Raw genomic sequence first — 15,120 nt, 5'->3', positions numbered from 1 at the left:
GCATTTTGACTTCTCAAACTCAGCAATGGAAACAAACCCAGAAAGAGTACAACTCATAACGTGGGCAAGCACAGCACAACAACTTAAAAACCACTCATTGACCCATGCAAGAACATGTACCATGTCATTAACAAGCATGTGGACAGTGCAAGTCATGTAGGATGAGAAATATGCATTGATTCCATTAATTAAGTCACATCTATCTACATACTGATCACGCATTTTACAGGTTAAGTAAAAGTGTTAATACTGTAAAGTCACTAATCCCGGGAAAATTGGCATACTTATATTCATCATATGGTTTGTTAGTGAAAATGTTAAACTCACTCAGTGCAGGCTCGGCCAGATAGCTGTAGCGCTTACGTAAGGCTAGAGATGCAAAGGTATGACGTCGCTCTGGCTTTTCAGTCTGCAACAATAGTAAACAACACAAAATCCTTTCAGTTCTCGGTCACCCTATGTTGTATAATGCTGCCAAATGAGCAACATTAGGACCTTATCATATAAAATTAAAGCACACCCAATAACCCTACATGAGTTGGTATTAATTCTTCTTTAACGTGCTGCTTACAGTAAGTGTAAGCAAGTTAAGCCAAGCTTGTCAATTAGCTTGAGTTAGTCGTGACGATGCTAACTCTCAATTATAAGGATTAAAAGAGAAAAATAATCAACTTTAAAGTAATGTTAAAGGTTAAATATTGACTGAAAAACAATGGAACTTAAGTATTTCTAATCTTAAAAGCCATTTATATCACGTAATGTAGAACGCAAAGATATCGCACTGGACATAAATCATATCTTTAATACAGTATATCATGCAATATATAGCTGCTAAAGGTTGCTATGAACAAGGAAAGCTTTTATTTCCCTAGGAGAAGCGGAAAGAATAATGCTATGATGAGCAGGGCCACTAGAGATCTAGCGCAGAGGCAGCACATGGTGGGGAGGGTGTGGTTTACCTCATCCTCGGCATCTGACTCCATTTCCTGGTTCCCAAGATGCATTGCAGAAACGAAGGGGGAGTAACATAAGATGGAAAGCAGGGGGAAAAGAAACATCAGGGTGTGAAAAAGGAGTGAGTGATAGAAGCTACAAGTCAGAAGCCACTTCAGCAAATGAAAAAATAATTTAAAAAAAACACCAAACACACCAAAATAAGAAAAAAGTACAAAGCGCCAACACTCAGGAGCAAGAACAGCAAATGAACTCAAGCCACAAAAAGCCAGCCGAAGAATCAAAAGAAGCCCTTAGCCAAAAGCAAGTCATCCAAATCAAAAGATAGGAATATAATGAAACAGCCAATGACAAGAATCCACAGCGTAAAAATCCAATATACACAGAGAGAAACTTTAAACAGATAAAAGACACGGTGGTGGCAGTTTGGCCAAAGTCTTTCTCTGTCTTTCATCGTTCGGTGTTATTGGGGCCGTAACTACCCTGAACATGAGTATGGACATGAAGGTGAAAACAGAAAATGGTGAGTTCACGCTACTTTACCTTTTTCACCGCAGGAAGCGTGATGTTCAGGTTGCACACGGCCGTTTGCGGAAGGCCTTTTATGTTCTTACACTCTTTGAGGAAAGTGAGACGACCGCAGGGCTCCTGGCTCGGGTCTCTCACCTGCAGGGAAAACATTGCCTCATGTAGCTCGTATCTTTATAAGGCAGTAGTCACTGCTGATTAGTCGACCCATAGAAAATAATCAGGGATGATTTTTATCATCAATTCATAAAAATAAAAAAAAATAGTCGTAAATTGTCAAAGTTCTCTGGCCCCAGCTTCTCAAATGAAAATTGGATAATGCAAAAGGATTGATTATGGATAGATTCAGTTAATGGGTCAATCGTTCACATGTTATCTAGCTGTGGGGAGGGGAACTAGGTCACACCCAGTGGATCCAGTTGATTCCATTGGAAGCTTGTGTGGGAAGAGTAGGGCACCAAAGGAAACTAAATAATCACAGCAACAAAATCAAACATACTTCTACTGAAATTTTTACTGTCCGCTACTGTACTCTGTTAAACCTCATTAAAACCTGGTATTAATATCTGTCCCGAGGGATCCAGCACTGCTGAACAGAGCGACAACAAAGTGACTTTTGGTGATTTAGCGATCAACCTTCCACCCTGAGAAGGATGTGATGTAGACGACGATGACAGAGTGTATGTTGTGGTACCTTGACACAGAAGGGCAAACGGTTCTCCTTGAAGGCGTAGAAGTTGAGAACTAACTGCTGACCAGATTTAGTCAGAGGAGATACGTTTCCATAGCAGTCCACATAGATGGGCCTGCCCTCCAGAACCTGAGGGTGGTTCAACAACAGTAAGAACCACATTCAAAAACAAGGCAATGCAATTTATAGATATTGAATAGCTTATAAACCACAGATTAATATTCACCTCTATGTCTTTGCTCCTGGCCACCTCCTCAAAGTTTTCCTGCTGCTCCAGGGTCTTATCCACCTTGTCGTCCGTCATACAGAAGCACCTCAGTCTGGACTCCACCGGGTCATTCGTCTTAGCAAACACTACGAACTTGGCCATGTAGGGTACGCAGATCAGCTCTCTGTACAGCTGCATGGCCAAACCCACCGTCTCTGGGATCTGGTGACAGTCAGCCAACCAGAACCTGCACAAGTTACAAACACGATGAAGAACATTGCACACACACACACACACACAGATGAAATGACACGGTCGCTTGCTTGTTGTGTTGTCGGACCTTGCAGAAACATTGGTGGTGAAGGAGACGCAGTCACTGATGAAGGTAAGAGGAGTTGTGCCGGTGATGTCTTCCCACTGTGCCGGGGACGTTCCACCTGGGAGAAAGTCACACGTCAAACATCCTGAAGATAAAGTGATCAATCATTCTTTGTCTGGTTTCACTTTTACGCGTGTTTTTGCGTTCTTTGTTCTTATTGTTCTTTTATATGCATGTAGGTATGTATTCTGTACTTGTGCTGTTGCATGAACCCCGTGTGATTTCATGTCTGTGGCGTCACACTCACCTGTAATGCTGCAGAGAAGGCGAAGGCAGGGGGTGCAGTCTCCTTTGTAGCCGTTGGTAAGCCCCTCCCCTGAGAGGGGCGGGACTGGGATTGTCATGGTGATGGGTTTGTGGAACTTCCGTCTCCTGGGCTCCACGGTAACGATAGGACTGAAGGTTGCTCGGTTACCAAGGATTTTCTTAACAGTATCATCGGGTACTGGTTGGGCCTGAGAGAGAAGAGGCAGTGGTCAATGAGAGATGTGTGTTGGCTGCTAATGCTAATTCTACTACAACTAACTACAACTGCTGCTAATGCTAATATTACTGGAAGAGCAACAAACTACTAATGCTAACGCTGCTGCTACTTGTGCTAATGCCACCTGCTGCTGTCAACGGGATCAACCTGAATCCCTTTACTCACCTGCAGTCCAACCTTGATCTTCTTGGTTAGCGCCCCCTCAGGAAAGGAGGCCTGAACCAATGGGACGCTCCGGCTATACAGCGTCCCGCCCTCTGGTCCCATGTGATTGGTCTCCTGTCTTATCCGAGACACCACAGCAAAGTACTGTGGGAAGTCCTTAGTGATGATGCGGCATATCCTCTTCCTCTCCAGCTCCTCAGCACTTTCCAGTTCTTCAGGGGAGGAAGACACATTTATTATTTATCATTATTAATTTGACATTATTAATTGGGCCTCAAACCAAGAAAGGCACATATCAGAGGACATTTAGGCTACGAACACTTTGTAAATGACACAGTTTCGAATTGAAATAGTCTGCTTTACCTTCATCCATTCCATTCAGGAGCTGATTGAGGTCATCACTCTTACAGTCGTACAGATGCTCCTTCCAGGTTTCTCCGTTCTCACTCCGCAGCAGGATCAGCTCTCTCTCCTGGCCCCGCATCGAGCCAAAATGAGGGATCTCCACTATCACTGGCCTAGTGAGGTACACGTCATGGAGACACTGTTAGCAACAAGTAAACCACAACAAAATAGTTCTACCTTACAATATGTCCTGAGCGAGTAAGTGAGTAAGATAGTTTTGTTCTTTTTCAAAACCATGACACAACAAAACTAAAGCAAAATGAATTCAATAACTCTGTTCCTAAAACCTACCGATAAAGACAAATATGAATCAGGAACGTTCAGGGGTATGAATGAACTGTGGTCCTGCTGGTGACAGTGTTGCTTCGTAATGAAAGCTGTGGCGGTGCTGCAGTTCAATGAGACGTTCACAGTGCATGTCATGGCTCAACAAGACGTGAGGACACACATGAAATGGACGCAGGAGTGGGAGGAGAAAGCTGCACAGCCCTTACTCAAATAACAAGGCAAGACAGCAACACAAGAGAGAAGGATGAACGTACTCTATCATGAGGACCGAGTGGTCTTAGGGTCGCTCAGAGTAGAGTAGAAGACAATAAAATACCCACTGTGAAGGTACCAGAGGAATTATATTCAGTCATCATCAAATGTAGACGTGTTCTCTCATGAACTTTTACATGACCTGGTTCAAACACTTTTCCAACCTGAGGTCTATCTCACTCATGTGAATGTGAATCAAAAAACAAAATCCCTCCACCAATGTCTCTGAAAGTTATTTACACACAAAATACACCATGAGATGACATAGACCTTAAAGGTGACGTAAAGAAACAGCGGTCATGGTGAAGCAGGATGATGCTTGACTTGAGGAGGAAAAGGCTCATGCCCAACAAGCGCAGTCCAGTCCAAACAGCCAATCAAAACCTTTACTTTCAGTGATGTCAGAGGCTCACTGAAAGCCTCTGAAATCAAAACATACGATGGTCTCTAAATGAAAGTAACTGCAATGGATTTTCAACTATATTGTGTAGTTTTAGGAAGAACTTGATTGTTTTTCTCTCCCTGTAAATAAATTACTGAGGCTAATACGAATCCACTTGACTTCCTCCATCTTAATTCATGTAAGTCTTCCTGAATCACTGTTGGTTGAAGACCTCTGTTTAAAGCAACACTATGCAACTTTTTTTTTTTTTTTACCTTAAACCAGCAGCTACAAAATGAGTTTGATGGTTCAGACTGTGAATATTGAGAATGATTCCTCTGTCTGTAACTTTGATGAGTGGGAACGGTCCCTTGTGCCTAATGGAAAACCAGAGGATCCCGTAAATTATCTAGACTGTGGCGACCTGCCATGTTCTAATATGTTCTTCCACAGTCTTGTCATAATAACATAGAGCGTTAGAGATCTCTAACTGGGGGCTAAGAAAAGTTGTTAACATCCACGCAGACCTCATAATTTCAGCTTCACTTGTACCCACAATGCCGTTCTCACATGAGTCTTTCAGTCTTTATTGCTGTGCATCTGTCACTCAAAATCTGTTGCACGTGAGAGCGACGTTCGTACGTGCGCACATGCAACCCCTCCACCACCGCAGATTGAATCTATTCTGTGGGAAAACGCTTTCTGTAACCGACAGATAGTCGCAACTTCAATTGTCAAAATCAGGTCCAGCGAGTTGAAGAGTGAAGCTGAACTGTAGATCAGTTAAAAAGAGGGCGCTGTTGCTCAGTAAAAGTCACACAGTGTTGCTTTAAAACGATCAGAAAGTTGTGCGAATCCTCACCATGTCATTGATTTCTTCCCAAAACTACATGGCAACCATAAACTATTAATGCTGAATCCCGACAAATCAAAGTCAACGGAGATGGGTAAAATAATCAAATCCATCAGCATGAATCACACTCCTTAACGGGAGGTGGGAGGTACAGGAGGGAGAGGAGCAGGTGGTGAGGTTGAGGGAGTTGGGAGGGGGGGGGTGCTATGTTTGGTTCCTACCCAACAAATCTAGTTCCTCTGGGTCCCAGCTGTAGCACTGGACTAACCAGGCTCTCGCCTTCATTAAGGGCTGGCAGCTTTCTGGGAAGATGTAGTTTACTGTGTCCGCAAAATAATGAAACACACATATACACAAAAAACACACTGGCAGCGTCAGTAAGAGCACACACCACCGAAGTCCAGTTTCAGTAATGAGGTGATTTATGTTATGCCCTTATTGACAGAAGTTATGGCAACTACTCACAGATACTATATAAATACCATGGCAACTGAGAATACTTGATTTGGATTGGCTGGCAGGAGTGGATTTATTTTTAGTAACTGCACTGTATAACCAGACACCTCTGAGGACAGAGCTTGTTAGTTGTCCTTAAATGACGACGCCACTATTGAACTGTGGGTAAAGACAGCAGCAGTGAGGCTTAGTTAGAGAACTCGCACCTAAGGTTATTTACGTAACCAACAAAATAAAAATAGACAAGCAGCTGCATTGAATTTAATTTCAAGTGTGTTTTAAAACAACTTCAACAATCTGGGAGCCGTGGGTGTTGCGTTTCCACTTCCTCCCACTGTACAAAAGAGAAGCCAAAACATCCCGGATATGAACGTTGCCATCTTCGGCTAATCACATGATTCGGAGGCAGAGTCTGTGCAGCAGTCAACATGGTTTAGAGAGGCAGTATCAAGATCACATGGATATACACACTCAACCAAACGTCAATCCTGACGTTTCACACTGTTTTTATAGCATCAAATAACTCATTAAAACCAAACTTATCAGAAACACGAACATCGGAACAAACATCAACTACCTCATATTATTATAATTACTGCAAATGCACAGACTCCACTGTAATTGCAGTTTGTGTCTCAACACTGAAACCAAGTTCAGAAACATCTGGTTAGTGTTTTGGAAAATTTAAACTATAATTACCTCGGCCAAAGTGTCTTCACTCGTCTGTTTGTTTGTTTATAAGCAAGATTACACACGAACAACTGAACAGATTTCCACTGAATCTGCTGGAAGGATGTAATGTGACTCACAGAAGAACCTGGGGCGGATCCAGGACATTTTTATTCCACTTTCCTTTTATTTGAGATTTTTTGACATTTCAACATTTTCACCAGGAATATTTCATAATTCATGGAACTTGATTAAACTCCTTGGCGGAGGTAGGCGCTCTACTGACACTCTAGGTAAAAGTTATAGTGAATAATGATCACATATTTCTTTCTGTTCAATCTACATGTATGCACAGCTTACATCTGATAAGGATGTTGCCTGTACATTGTCAGAGTGAAACACAGCTGGACGACTTGCTTGAGGGTGAACATACGGTAACAATTACTGCAAATTAACTGCAAACTAAACTGCAGGTATCACAGCTCAACACACACACACACACACACACACACACACACACACACACACACACACACACACACACACACACACACACACACACACACACACACACACACACACACACACACACACACTCTCAAATCTGAACGCAGATGGCAGGAAATGAACATGGCAAGAAGCGGAGGGAAGGAGATGTCACCGAACCAAAGTGCAGAAAAATGAGCAGTTCAGCAAAAAGCAAAATCTGTGGGATTAAAAAAAAAGTCTCACCCGAGGAACTGAGCTCCTGCCGGACCGACCTCGACCAGTCGGCTGGCCAGGCCTTCTCCTTCCACCATCGGAGGAGGCGATGCAAGTTTGTGCCTCTTCACCAGTCGACACGTGATCCTGGTGGGCGCCGTGCACTTTCTCGGCGGGATGATGATGCGCATGCCGTTGTGACGACTTCCCCTCATGGAGCCGCCCCTGGCGTCGACCATGAAGCTGACCAAGAACCTGAGGGAGCACGACAGAGGGAGAGACGAGGAAGAGACAGAGTGGTAGAGAGAGAAAAAGTGAAGCAGAGATATAATAGTGGAAGAAAGTGTGGGGGAGGAAGATAACCAGAGAGGGAAGGAATGGAAAAATAAGTAAAATATACAATCACGTTAGTAAAACTGCAGTAACTGATGGAGAGAGAGGAGCTATAGTTGAGGTGATTGCTTCCCATGCTGTGATCCTCAAAACACACACAAAGTATGTGTGAGCAAAATAGAAGAGAACAACAGATGTGTGAGGAGGTTTCTGTGTTGGTACGACCGCAGAGGTGGAAAATAACAAAACACCACCTCGACAAGTAGAAGTCAGAAAGTGAATAAGTTTTTACTCAGCCAAGATACCAACACAGGAGCCTCCAGCATATCCTGAACTATACCAGAGGGTTGTATAGACCTGTGTGCCTCTCATCACGTCACTCACACACCATGCAATCCGTCAACTCAGAGATGTCGTGTTAGTTTCTGCTGAACAAAAAGCAGAGATTCTAAAACACACAGACAAACACCTGTTGTGAAATATTCCTCACAGGGTGGTTCTTATCGAGGTTAACTGATCCGTCTGAGGAGATCGTAAAAACATCCAGATCCACGTCACTCCAATCACAACAAAGTCTCACTCCGATCAGTCATAAGCTGTTTTCAGACACGAACTGAAGTCCAGATATTTTCCTAAACTTTTCCGTACGTGAGAACACAAACTTCCCAGTCTGACTTTTTTTTGCCAGGCCCCTCGTAGAATGTCCGAGTGAGCCGATGTCAGAACGTGTTGTTGCACGTTGATGACGTTTCTAAGTCTAACACAAATATCTCAGGATGAAAAAGAAGAGCCGGACACGTCAACTTGGAAACACAACGGGATTCGAGAGCTTTCGGTGAAGATGACATGTCCTGAATCGAACTCAACTCGAACAATTTCCTGCTACGGTCTTTCAATTTCTGGAGCACACGTCTGAAAACAGCCACAGACTCACAAGGATTTCTGAAAACACACAAGTCTGCAACAACACAGTTCACACGTGAGGAGAACAAACACTGATGTTATGAGTGAACACAGAGGGGGGGGGGGGCGTGATGTCACCAGGAACAAGGTAGTGGTGGTGATAAAGAGGGCAACCAATCACAGTCAATCACCTGCTGTCGTACTGCGGGAGCGGAGAGGAAAAACTGCAGGATGGACAACAAAGCAACGCAGGAGTGACAGGTCAACAACAGAGCTCTGAGAGAACCACTGAGGACGACTGAGTCCTTTAAATGAAGCTAGTTTGATACCAAGGACATCTGCTAACAAGCTTCACATTTTAAAAATAACACACAAACACAGACGGTGAAGAGAAACTGCTGCAGGTAGGAGACGTTTTCTCGAGGGGAAACAAAATGATGAAGAGAGTACTGGCAAGACAGACATAAAGACAGACAGACAGACAGACAGACAGACAGACAGACAGACAGACAGACAGAGGGACAGATAATAAAACAAGAAGGTGGAAACAAAGTCAAGCACTTGTCTCCTTCCCTTCCTGCCTCCTCCTTTCTCTCTAAAGGCTGAAAACACTTTTCTTCACACATTCGTTCTTTCACACGCACTCACCCAGAGTGTATCGGCGAGGAGACGAGGTTGACGTTATCCAGAGCATCTGTCGTCCAGCTGTACCTCCTCAGAGAGTCGCTGTCAAAGTCCTTGGCCACCGCCAAATGCTGCGGAGTCGGTGAAACAGACATCGCAGAGGGTTAAGTAAATGCACGAGTGTTTGAGAGGGTGGAGAAATGAAAACAAATAATGGTAAAACACCAAGACGGCAGACACTTAAATAAATAAAAAGAATGTGAGACGTGAAAGTTTAAACATGGGAGGATGAGAACCAGTTTACTTTATCAATAATGAACCGATACACATGCTCTAATATAAACTGCAACAACGGAAGTGGAAAGCAATATTGTGATACATGAATGAATATAAAATATGAGAGGCACATTCTCACATGCACTGACAGAAGCATGACGACAGGAACATCTACCTTATTGTGCTGCTCTAGAATGAAAGACTTTTCCTTACGGAGCATCTGCAGCAGCGTGAGGAGAGACGAGCTGTTGTTTAGCACGAATCACTCATCACAACACCGTGTTGTAGCACTGGATGTTACACATTTACTAAAGACGACACACGTACTATAGTGCTTTTGGACTCAGTCTAAAAATATTAAATGTACCTATTATAACACGAGGAAAGCAAAAGCAGAAAGATGTCATTTCATTTGAGAGCCTGGAAGAGTTGGTTCAGTATTTCTGCTTAAAAAAGTCATAAAACTTCTCTGCTGATTTATTAATTGATTAATTGACTTGACTTGACTTTTATTTTAGACCTATGTAGTATGTACAGATAACAGAGTCCCAGAATTACTTACACTTCCCCATGATTAAGACGAAGAAGCTGAAAAGACATTAACCCTGGAGACTTCACATTATCTCTCAAACCACAGAGTTAAATGAGTTTCATGTACAAGTCAGCTCCGACCTGTGCAAACTCCCTTCAGCCCGAATCATGAGCTGCAGCGTCACAGGGTTTTTGACTCTGCTTGGAGACGTGGAGGTTAAAATCCGTGGGAAACTTTCCACGATAAGTTTCACCTACTTTACTTCAAGTGTCATTTTGCTGCTTCCATAAAGTTAAGTGGGCCACTGGAGTAATCCCTCTTAGATAGCAGCACCAACCGCTAATCTCATTTCCTCTTTCAGTAAAATGTAACGGGATTGGTCGTCTTCATGTCAGCACCAACCAGGGTCTAAGAGGATTGGTGAACAGCCCGAGCTTTTGGCACAGCACCAAGGCAGCTTGGCACATTTAGAGACTGAAGCGTGTCTCTTGTGAAGTTAATGACCTGCAGATCATTGGCCGAGAGAGAACCACAGACGCATAGAAACAAACAGACACAAAGCACGTGCAACTTTAAATAGTGCGCACTGCGTACGTACCATCTCCTTATTGGGCGCCAGCATCTCCTCGATCATCATGCTGTCCCGGGTGAACGAGCTGCGGTTCAGCGTGTTGGACCTATCAGAACTGAAGGAACGCAGGCTTGGTGTGGTTGCCGTAGCAGTCACGGGTTACCAAGACAACAGTCACAATGATGGAGAGGGGAGGTGAGGAGGAGGTGGGCGTAAGGGGAGGGTATGAAAGTGAACAGAAAAAACAAAAACAAACACAAACACATTAAATTGCATGCAGCTTCCAGGAACCTGACTGTGTGTCACCAGTGACAACAGCAACCACAAGACGAGTCTGAGGTCAGAAAAATATCTCAAGAACTAAATAAACTGATAGAATCCTGATCAAATGCAGCTGTATGTATTTTCCAAATAATAAAAAAGACCACAACAACCGATGAATGTTTATTCTTAGAGTAATAACCTGTAGTAGTCTTTCAGTTTGAGAGCAGGACCTTTTGATTTTGCGTTCAGACCCAGCACTTGCACTCAAATTTCCTGCACTCCAGCTTCAGCTTGCCGATTGCCAATCAACAGGACGCCAGGACAAGTGAAACTGTCCCGCTCTTTATGTGGGAGCGTTAGATTTATGTCTATTGAGACAACGACGACGCCTTCATGGAGCAGGAGTCGAGCAAAAAGTTATAATACGAGAACTGCAATCATAAAAACAAGATAAGTCCCCTGTTTCTTTTTTCCCCGACAGTACACAGAGCTAAAGTAACTGAAAGGAGGGCGAGGTCATTTCATTCCTCATCACTATACCAGACATGTTGCACAAATTCAATCCCAAGAGCGGAGGACAACATGGCGTCAATCTCTCAAACTGAAAGACCACGCTCTGGAAAAAAACGATAGAATGGATTTTTCCCATCTTCACCTGAACTCCTCACACCAACCCGTGCAGCACACGGTCTGAATGTCCTGAGTGAAACAGCTTATGAAAGTTAAGCAGATTACTGTATGATGGACAATGGACGCAGCACTGGGACAGGGAGCGTGTACTGACGTCATGATGAAATGAGTCACAGATGCTGAGCCGACTCAAACTTTGATATTTTTTTAATGATGAGTCCAAGTTTGTAAGTTTCCTCGGCGACTGGGATGTTGAGTTTTTATGACGCAAGTGAAGAGAATTCCTCAGCAGTGACGAATGTTTGCTTCAAAACTAGCAAATAAATACGTCTGCGCTCAGAGGAAGTTCTCTGCAACACAACACGACATTCTCTATATACGTCAAAGCCGTGGAAGCTGATGTTCTTCTTCATGCTAAGAAGATGGATTTTGGTCTCAGAGCTGAATAAATACAGGTTTGATTGGACAGTCTAACAACAGCGTCTGCTAATCACTTCCCCCTAGTGTCCTGGAGGTGAAGTAATTTTTGTTGAAGTTGAATGTTTGTGTTTCTCTTTTGTACATTATTCGTGACTGATGCTGTAAAGATATTAAAACACCTGAGAGTTAAATTTAAGACATTATGATAAAAGGGAATGTTTGGGTCCCACACAGACGACACACAGAGACACTACAAACTATTTATGCTGCCAGAACATCTCCGTTAAAAACAAATCTCTCAAGTAACTCATTTTAAAGCACAAAGGAAGTAGCGTTAAATTAATGATAAATAATAATTGAAAACATATATGTCCACTTCCTCCATTTTGTGCATATTCTTGTTTTTAACTGTATGTGTTAGGACAGACGGTTCCGATCATTGCTCCTGTCTGATCTTTGTCGTAAAGCATAAGACACTAAACTGATGGAGGCAAAGCAAATATCAGCTCAGGTCCCTGGAAGCTCGGAAGAGGAAATATTCCACACAGAAACCAAAATGATGCAAAGCTCCACCTTTGTGGCAAACGCACAAAAACCCCAGGCGTGAATGAAACAGTCGCCACAGTCAAAACACACAGAAGCAAACACAACAGGGGATTCACTGCAAGCAAAGATGGAGCTTTTCTTTTTTTTTTTTAAAGAACCACAGGACGCGACACACAGTGCCCGATGTTAACATACAACAGTGTTAAAATCAAAACACATCAACTGCTCAAAATCATTGAGTTAGTAGTCAAACACACACACACAGTAAATATGTGTTACACTGAGCCACAAAGTCATGATATTGATAGCGACTGGGGTCTGGGGGTGTGCGAGGTGCAGGGGGGAGGGGGGAGGGAAAGGTGCGAGGCGGGGAGGGGGAGGGAGGGAGGGAGGGAGGGAGGCCTCTTCATGCCTTCAGCCTTACCTGACTTTGGGACTAACGTTAAGAATGGACATGAGGAGAGAATAAAAGATTGTGAACAAACAGAGGACTGGATAGAGAGATGCAGAGAGGAGAGAAAGCCAGAGGAGAGATGCAGGTTGGTTGAGTGATGACGGACGCTGCCGACCGACCGACCGACCGATCTTCGTCTAGACACGCGTCCTCACTGCTGTCTGACTAACGGAGAGTATAAAGTCCAATTTATAGCTCTTACCCCTAATCTCAGCTTCCTCACATTAATAATCGATTTCAACCATTTATTACAGGGTCGGGAAGAGGGAGGAGTTATTTCACGTCTTTGTATAAATAAGAGTTTTTGATGACACAAAAATCTACAGTCAATAATAAAAGACACAAGCTTCTGTCCTTGAACACAGAAAAAATGACGAACACTGAGCTGAGGCAAATATCTGTATTTCACTATAAAGTAATCTTTAATATAAATAAACTGATTCCGTGAAGCTTTGAGAAGGAAAGTACAACTTCCAAAGGAGCATTCTGGGAAATATCCAATCAAGAATTTAATTAGAAATATTCAACCTGGTGGTCATTTTACAAACTCATCAAATTATCCAGCAGACCCTGATATAATTAAAGCTTAATTATGATTAGAATTAATATATATATACAAACATGTATATTTTAAAGATGATTCTCCTCAACTGGAAATCATTTGAATTCATTGAACCAGTTCTCAGCTCGGGTTAACTGCCCCCCCACACATTCACACTTCCCCTCGGAGTTAAAAAGTGTGTGTTGATCTAACCCAGCGCTCAAGGCCATGCAATCGAACATGTTTCTAATTTCCTGTGGCTCAGTGTCCATGTGTGTCACCCCTCAGATATTCAATAACCCCTCCCTCGACAGCGTGTTGCACAAGTGTCAATATCCTGAGTTACAGCTACAGACCATGACGTCCAACTGATGAGGTGAAAATGAAAACAGCATCTCAATAATGACATTTTAAGCTACGACACAACTTCACATCGAACCGGCAGCTCTTCAGGAACACGTTTTTTTTTAAACGAGGAGCTTCCAGAGCACATCTTGTGTTTCCTGTTCCTGCAGCGAGAGCCCGTCACACCGAAAATCACTGGATGACTAATCAGTAGCTTAAAGCTCTAAAGGCTCATTTATGTTGGAAACAGAAATGGACAGAGACTTCTGTCCATTCTCTGCATTCATTTCGTCCAGGGTTACGCACGTCTTTTGTACGTATGAGGACGAAACTGAGAAGTACAACTAGAAATCACTGGGAGCTACCAACAAATAATTCAATGTCCAAATGTCACGGACGACTCTGTCCTCTAGAGGCATACTGCTTAATAACTGTGCCAACGCAAAAGATGCATGAAAGCATGTGGACACAGCGATGGTTGCATTGTTTGAAATGGACTCCGTTTACACTTGTTTATCTACACTAACCACAATACCTCAGTGTAAATCACAAGCAGAGGCAGCTTCAGTGTCTATCACCTGAGTGCTGCTGTGACCGAGCCTGCACAAACTCATCAACATGGATTCGTGGAGTGGGCTGTGTCACTCTTACCTCTGTGACCGCGCACCGACGCTGAAGCCCATGTATCCCTCCTGAGGGAGCGAGTCGTCCCCCAGCTCCCGCAGGTCCTGGGGGGCCAGATATTTATCTGTGTCCCCCGTCATGGCATCGTCACCTGGGGGATCAAAACACACAGGGACGGAGACAGGTCAGGTAAAGAATGCACAAGTTGTCTCTCCTCTGTATCAATGTCCCCTCGCTCGATATCTACCGTCCACGTTTTGCTTGAGCAACGCACGTGTGACGCTTCATGTGAGCTTCTCAACATTTAACTCTCTTTGCTGCCTCGTGCTGGAGTGTTTTGGTCGTCCAGAGCAGCTCTTTCAGACAGATCAATGCAGCCTTTGCCCGGAGGCGGCTTTCCAGCTCAGCTCCAACAAACACACACACACACACAAACAAACAAAAGTCACTAAAAAGCTTTTTGTCCCGATCCCCCAAACACTTAACACGCCAAGATCAAACAGTGAAGACTGCAAACAAGAAAGAGAGCTGCTGTCGGTGACCTTTCTGCATCAGGTTAGTTTGAGAAGTAGCGAGAAGCAGTTTAAGCGCTTTATATATTCTAAAAAAGCAAAGCTAAGGTAGCGTTGGTGCAGGTTTCA

General features: G+C 43.5%; 1 protein-coding gene across 37 annotated transcripts in view; it reads right to left on the bottom strand.

Moving 5' to 3' along the window:
• Positions 1-15,120, bottom strand: part of LOC109640974 (ankyrin-3-like) — a 73,128-nt gene that overhangs the window by 22,124 nt on the left and 35,884 nt on the right. For 14 of the 37 annotated variants that reach the window (XM_069517638.1, XM_069517630.1, XM_069517635.1 and 11 more), the window contains 15 exons: positions 14,507-14,630; positions 10,683-10,785; positions 9,728-9,772; positions 9,301-9,407; positions 8,844-8,876; positions 7,447-7,671; positions 3,773-3,927; positions 3,410-3,621; positions 3,008-3,215; positions 2,722-2,818; positions 2,400-2,628; positions 2,177-2,302; positions 1,498-1,620; positions 960-986; positions 328-409 (listed from right to left, as the gene is read on the bottom strand). In XM_069517638.1, the coding sequence (XP_069373739.1) occupies positions 328-409; positions 960-986; positions 1,498-1,620; positions 2,177-2,302; positions 2,400-2,628; positions 2,722-2,818; positions 3,008-3,215; positions 3,410-3,621; positions 3,773-3,927; positions 7,447-7,671; positions 8,844-8,876; positions 9,301-9,407; positions 9,728-9,772; positions 10,683-10,785; positions 14,507-14,630 (1,896 nt within the window). Of the gene's footprint in view, positions 1-327; positions 410-959; positions 987-1,497; positions 1,621-2,176; positions 2,303-2,399; positions 2,629-2,721; positions 2,819-3,007; positions 3,216-3,409; positions 3,622-3,772; positions 3,928-7,446; positions 7,672-8,843; positions 8,877-9,300; positions 9,408-9,727; positions 9,773-10,682; positions 10,786-12,939; positions 12,952-14,506; positions 14,631-15,120 lie in introns of those variants that run through there. The other 23 variants (XM_069517641.1, XM_069517647.1, XM_069517652.1 and 20 more) reach the window with 8 other exon arrangements.

Source organism: Paralichthys olivaceus, chromosome 21 (genome assembly GCF_024713975.1).
Source record: "Paralichthys olivaceus isolate ysfri-2021 chromosome 21, ASM2471397v2, whole genome shotgun sequence".
In the NCBI taxonomy this organism is placed as follows: Eukaryota; Metazoa; Chordata; class Actinopteri; order Pleuronectiformes; family Paralichthyidae; genus Paralichthys; species Paralichthys olivaceus.
Note: the sequence above shows the minus strand (reverse complement) of the source record. Positions and strands in the feature narration are given on the sequence as shown.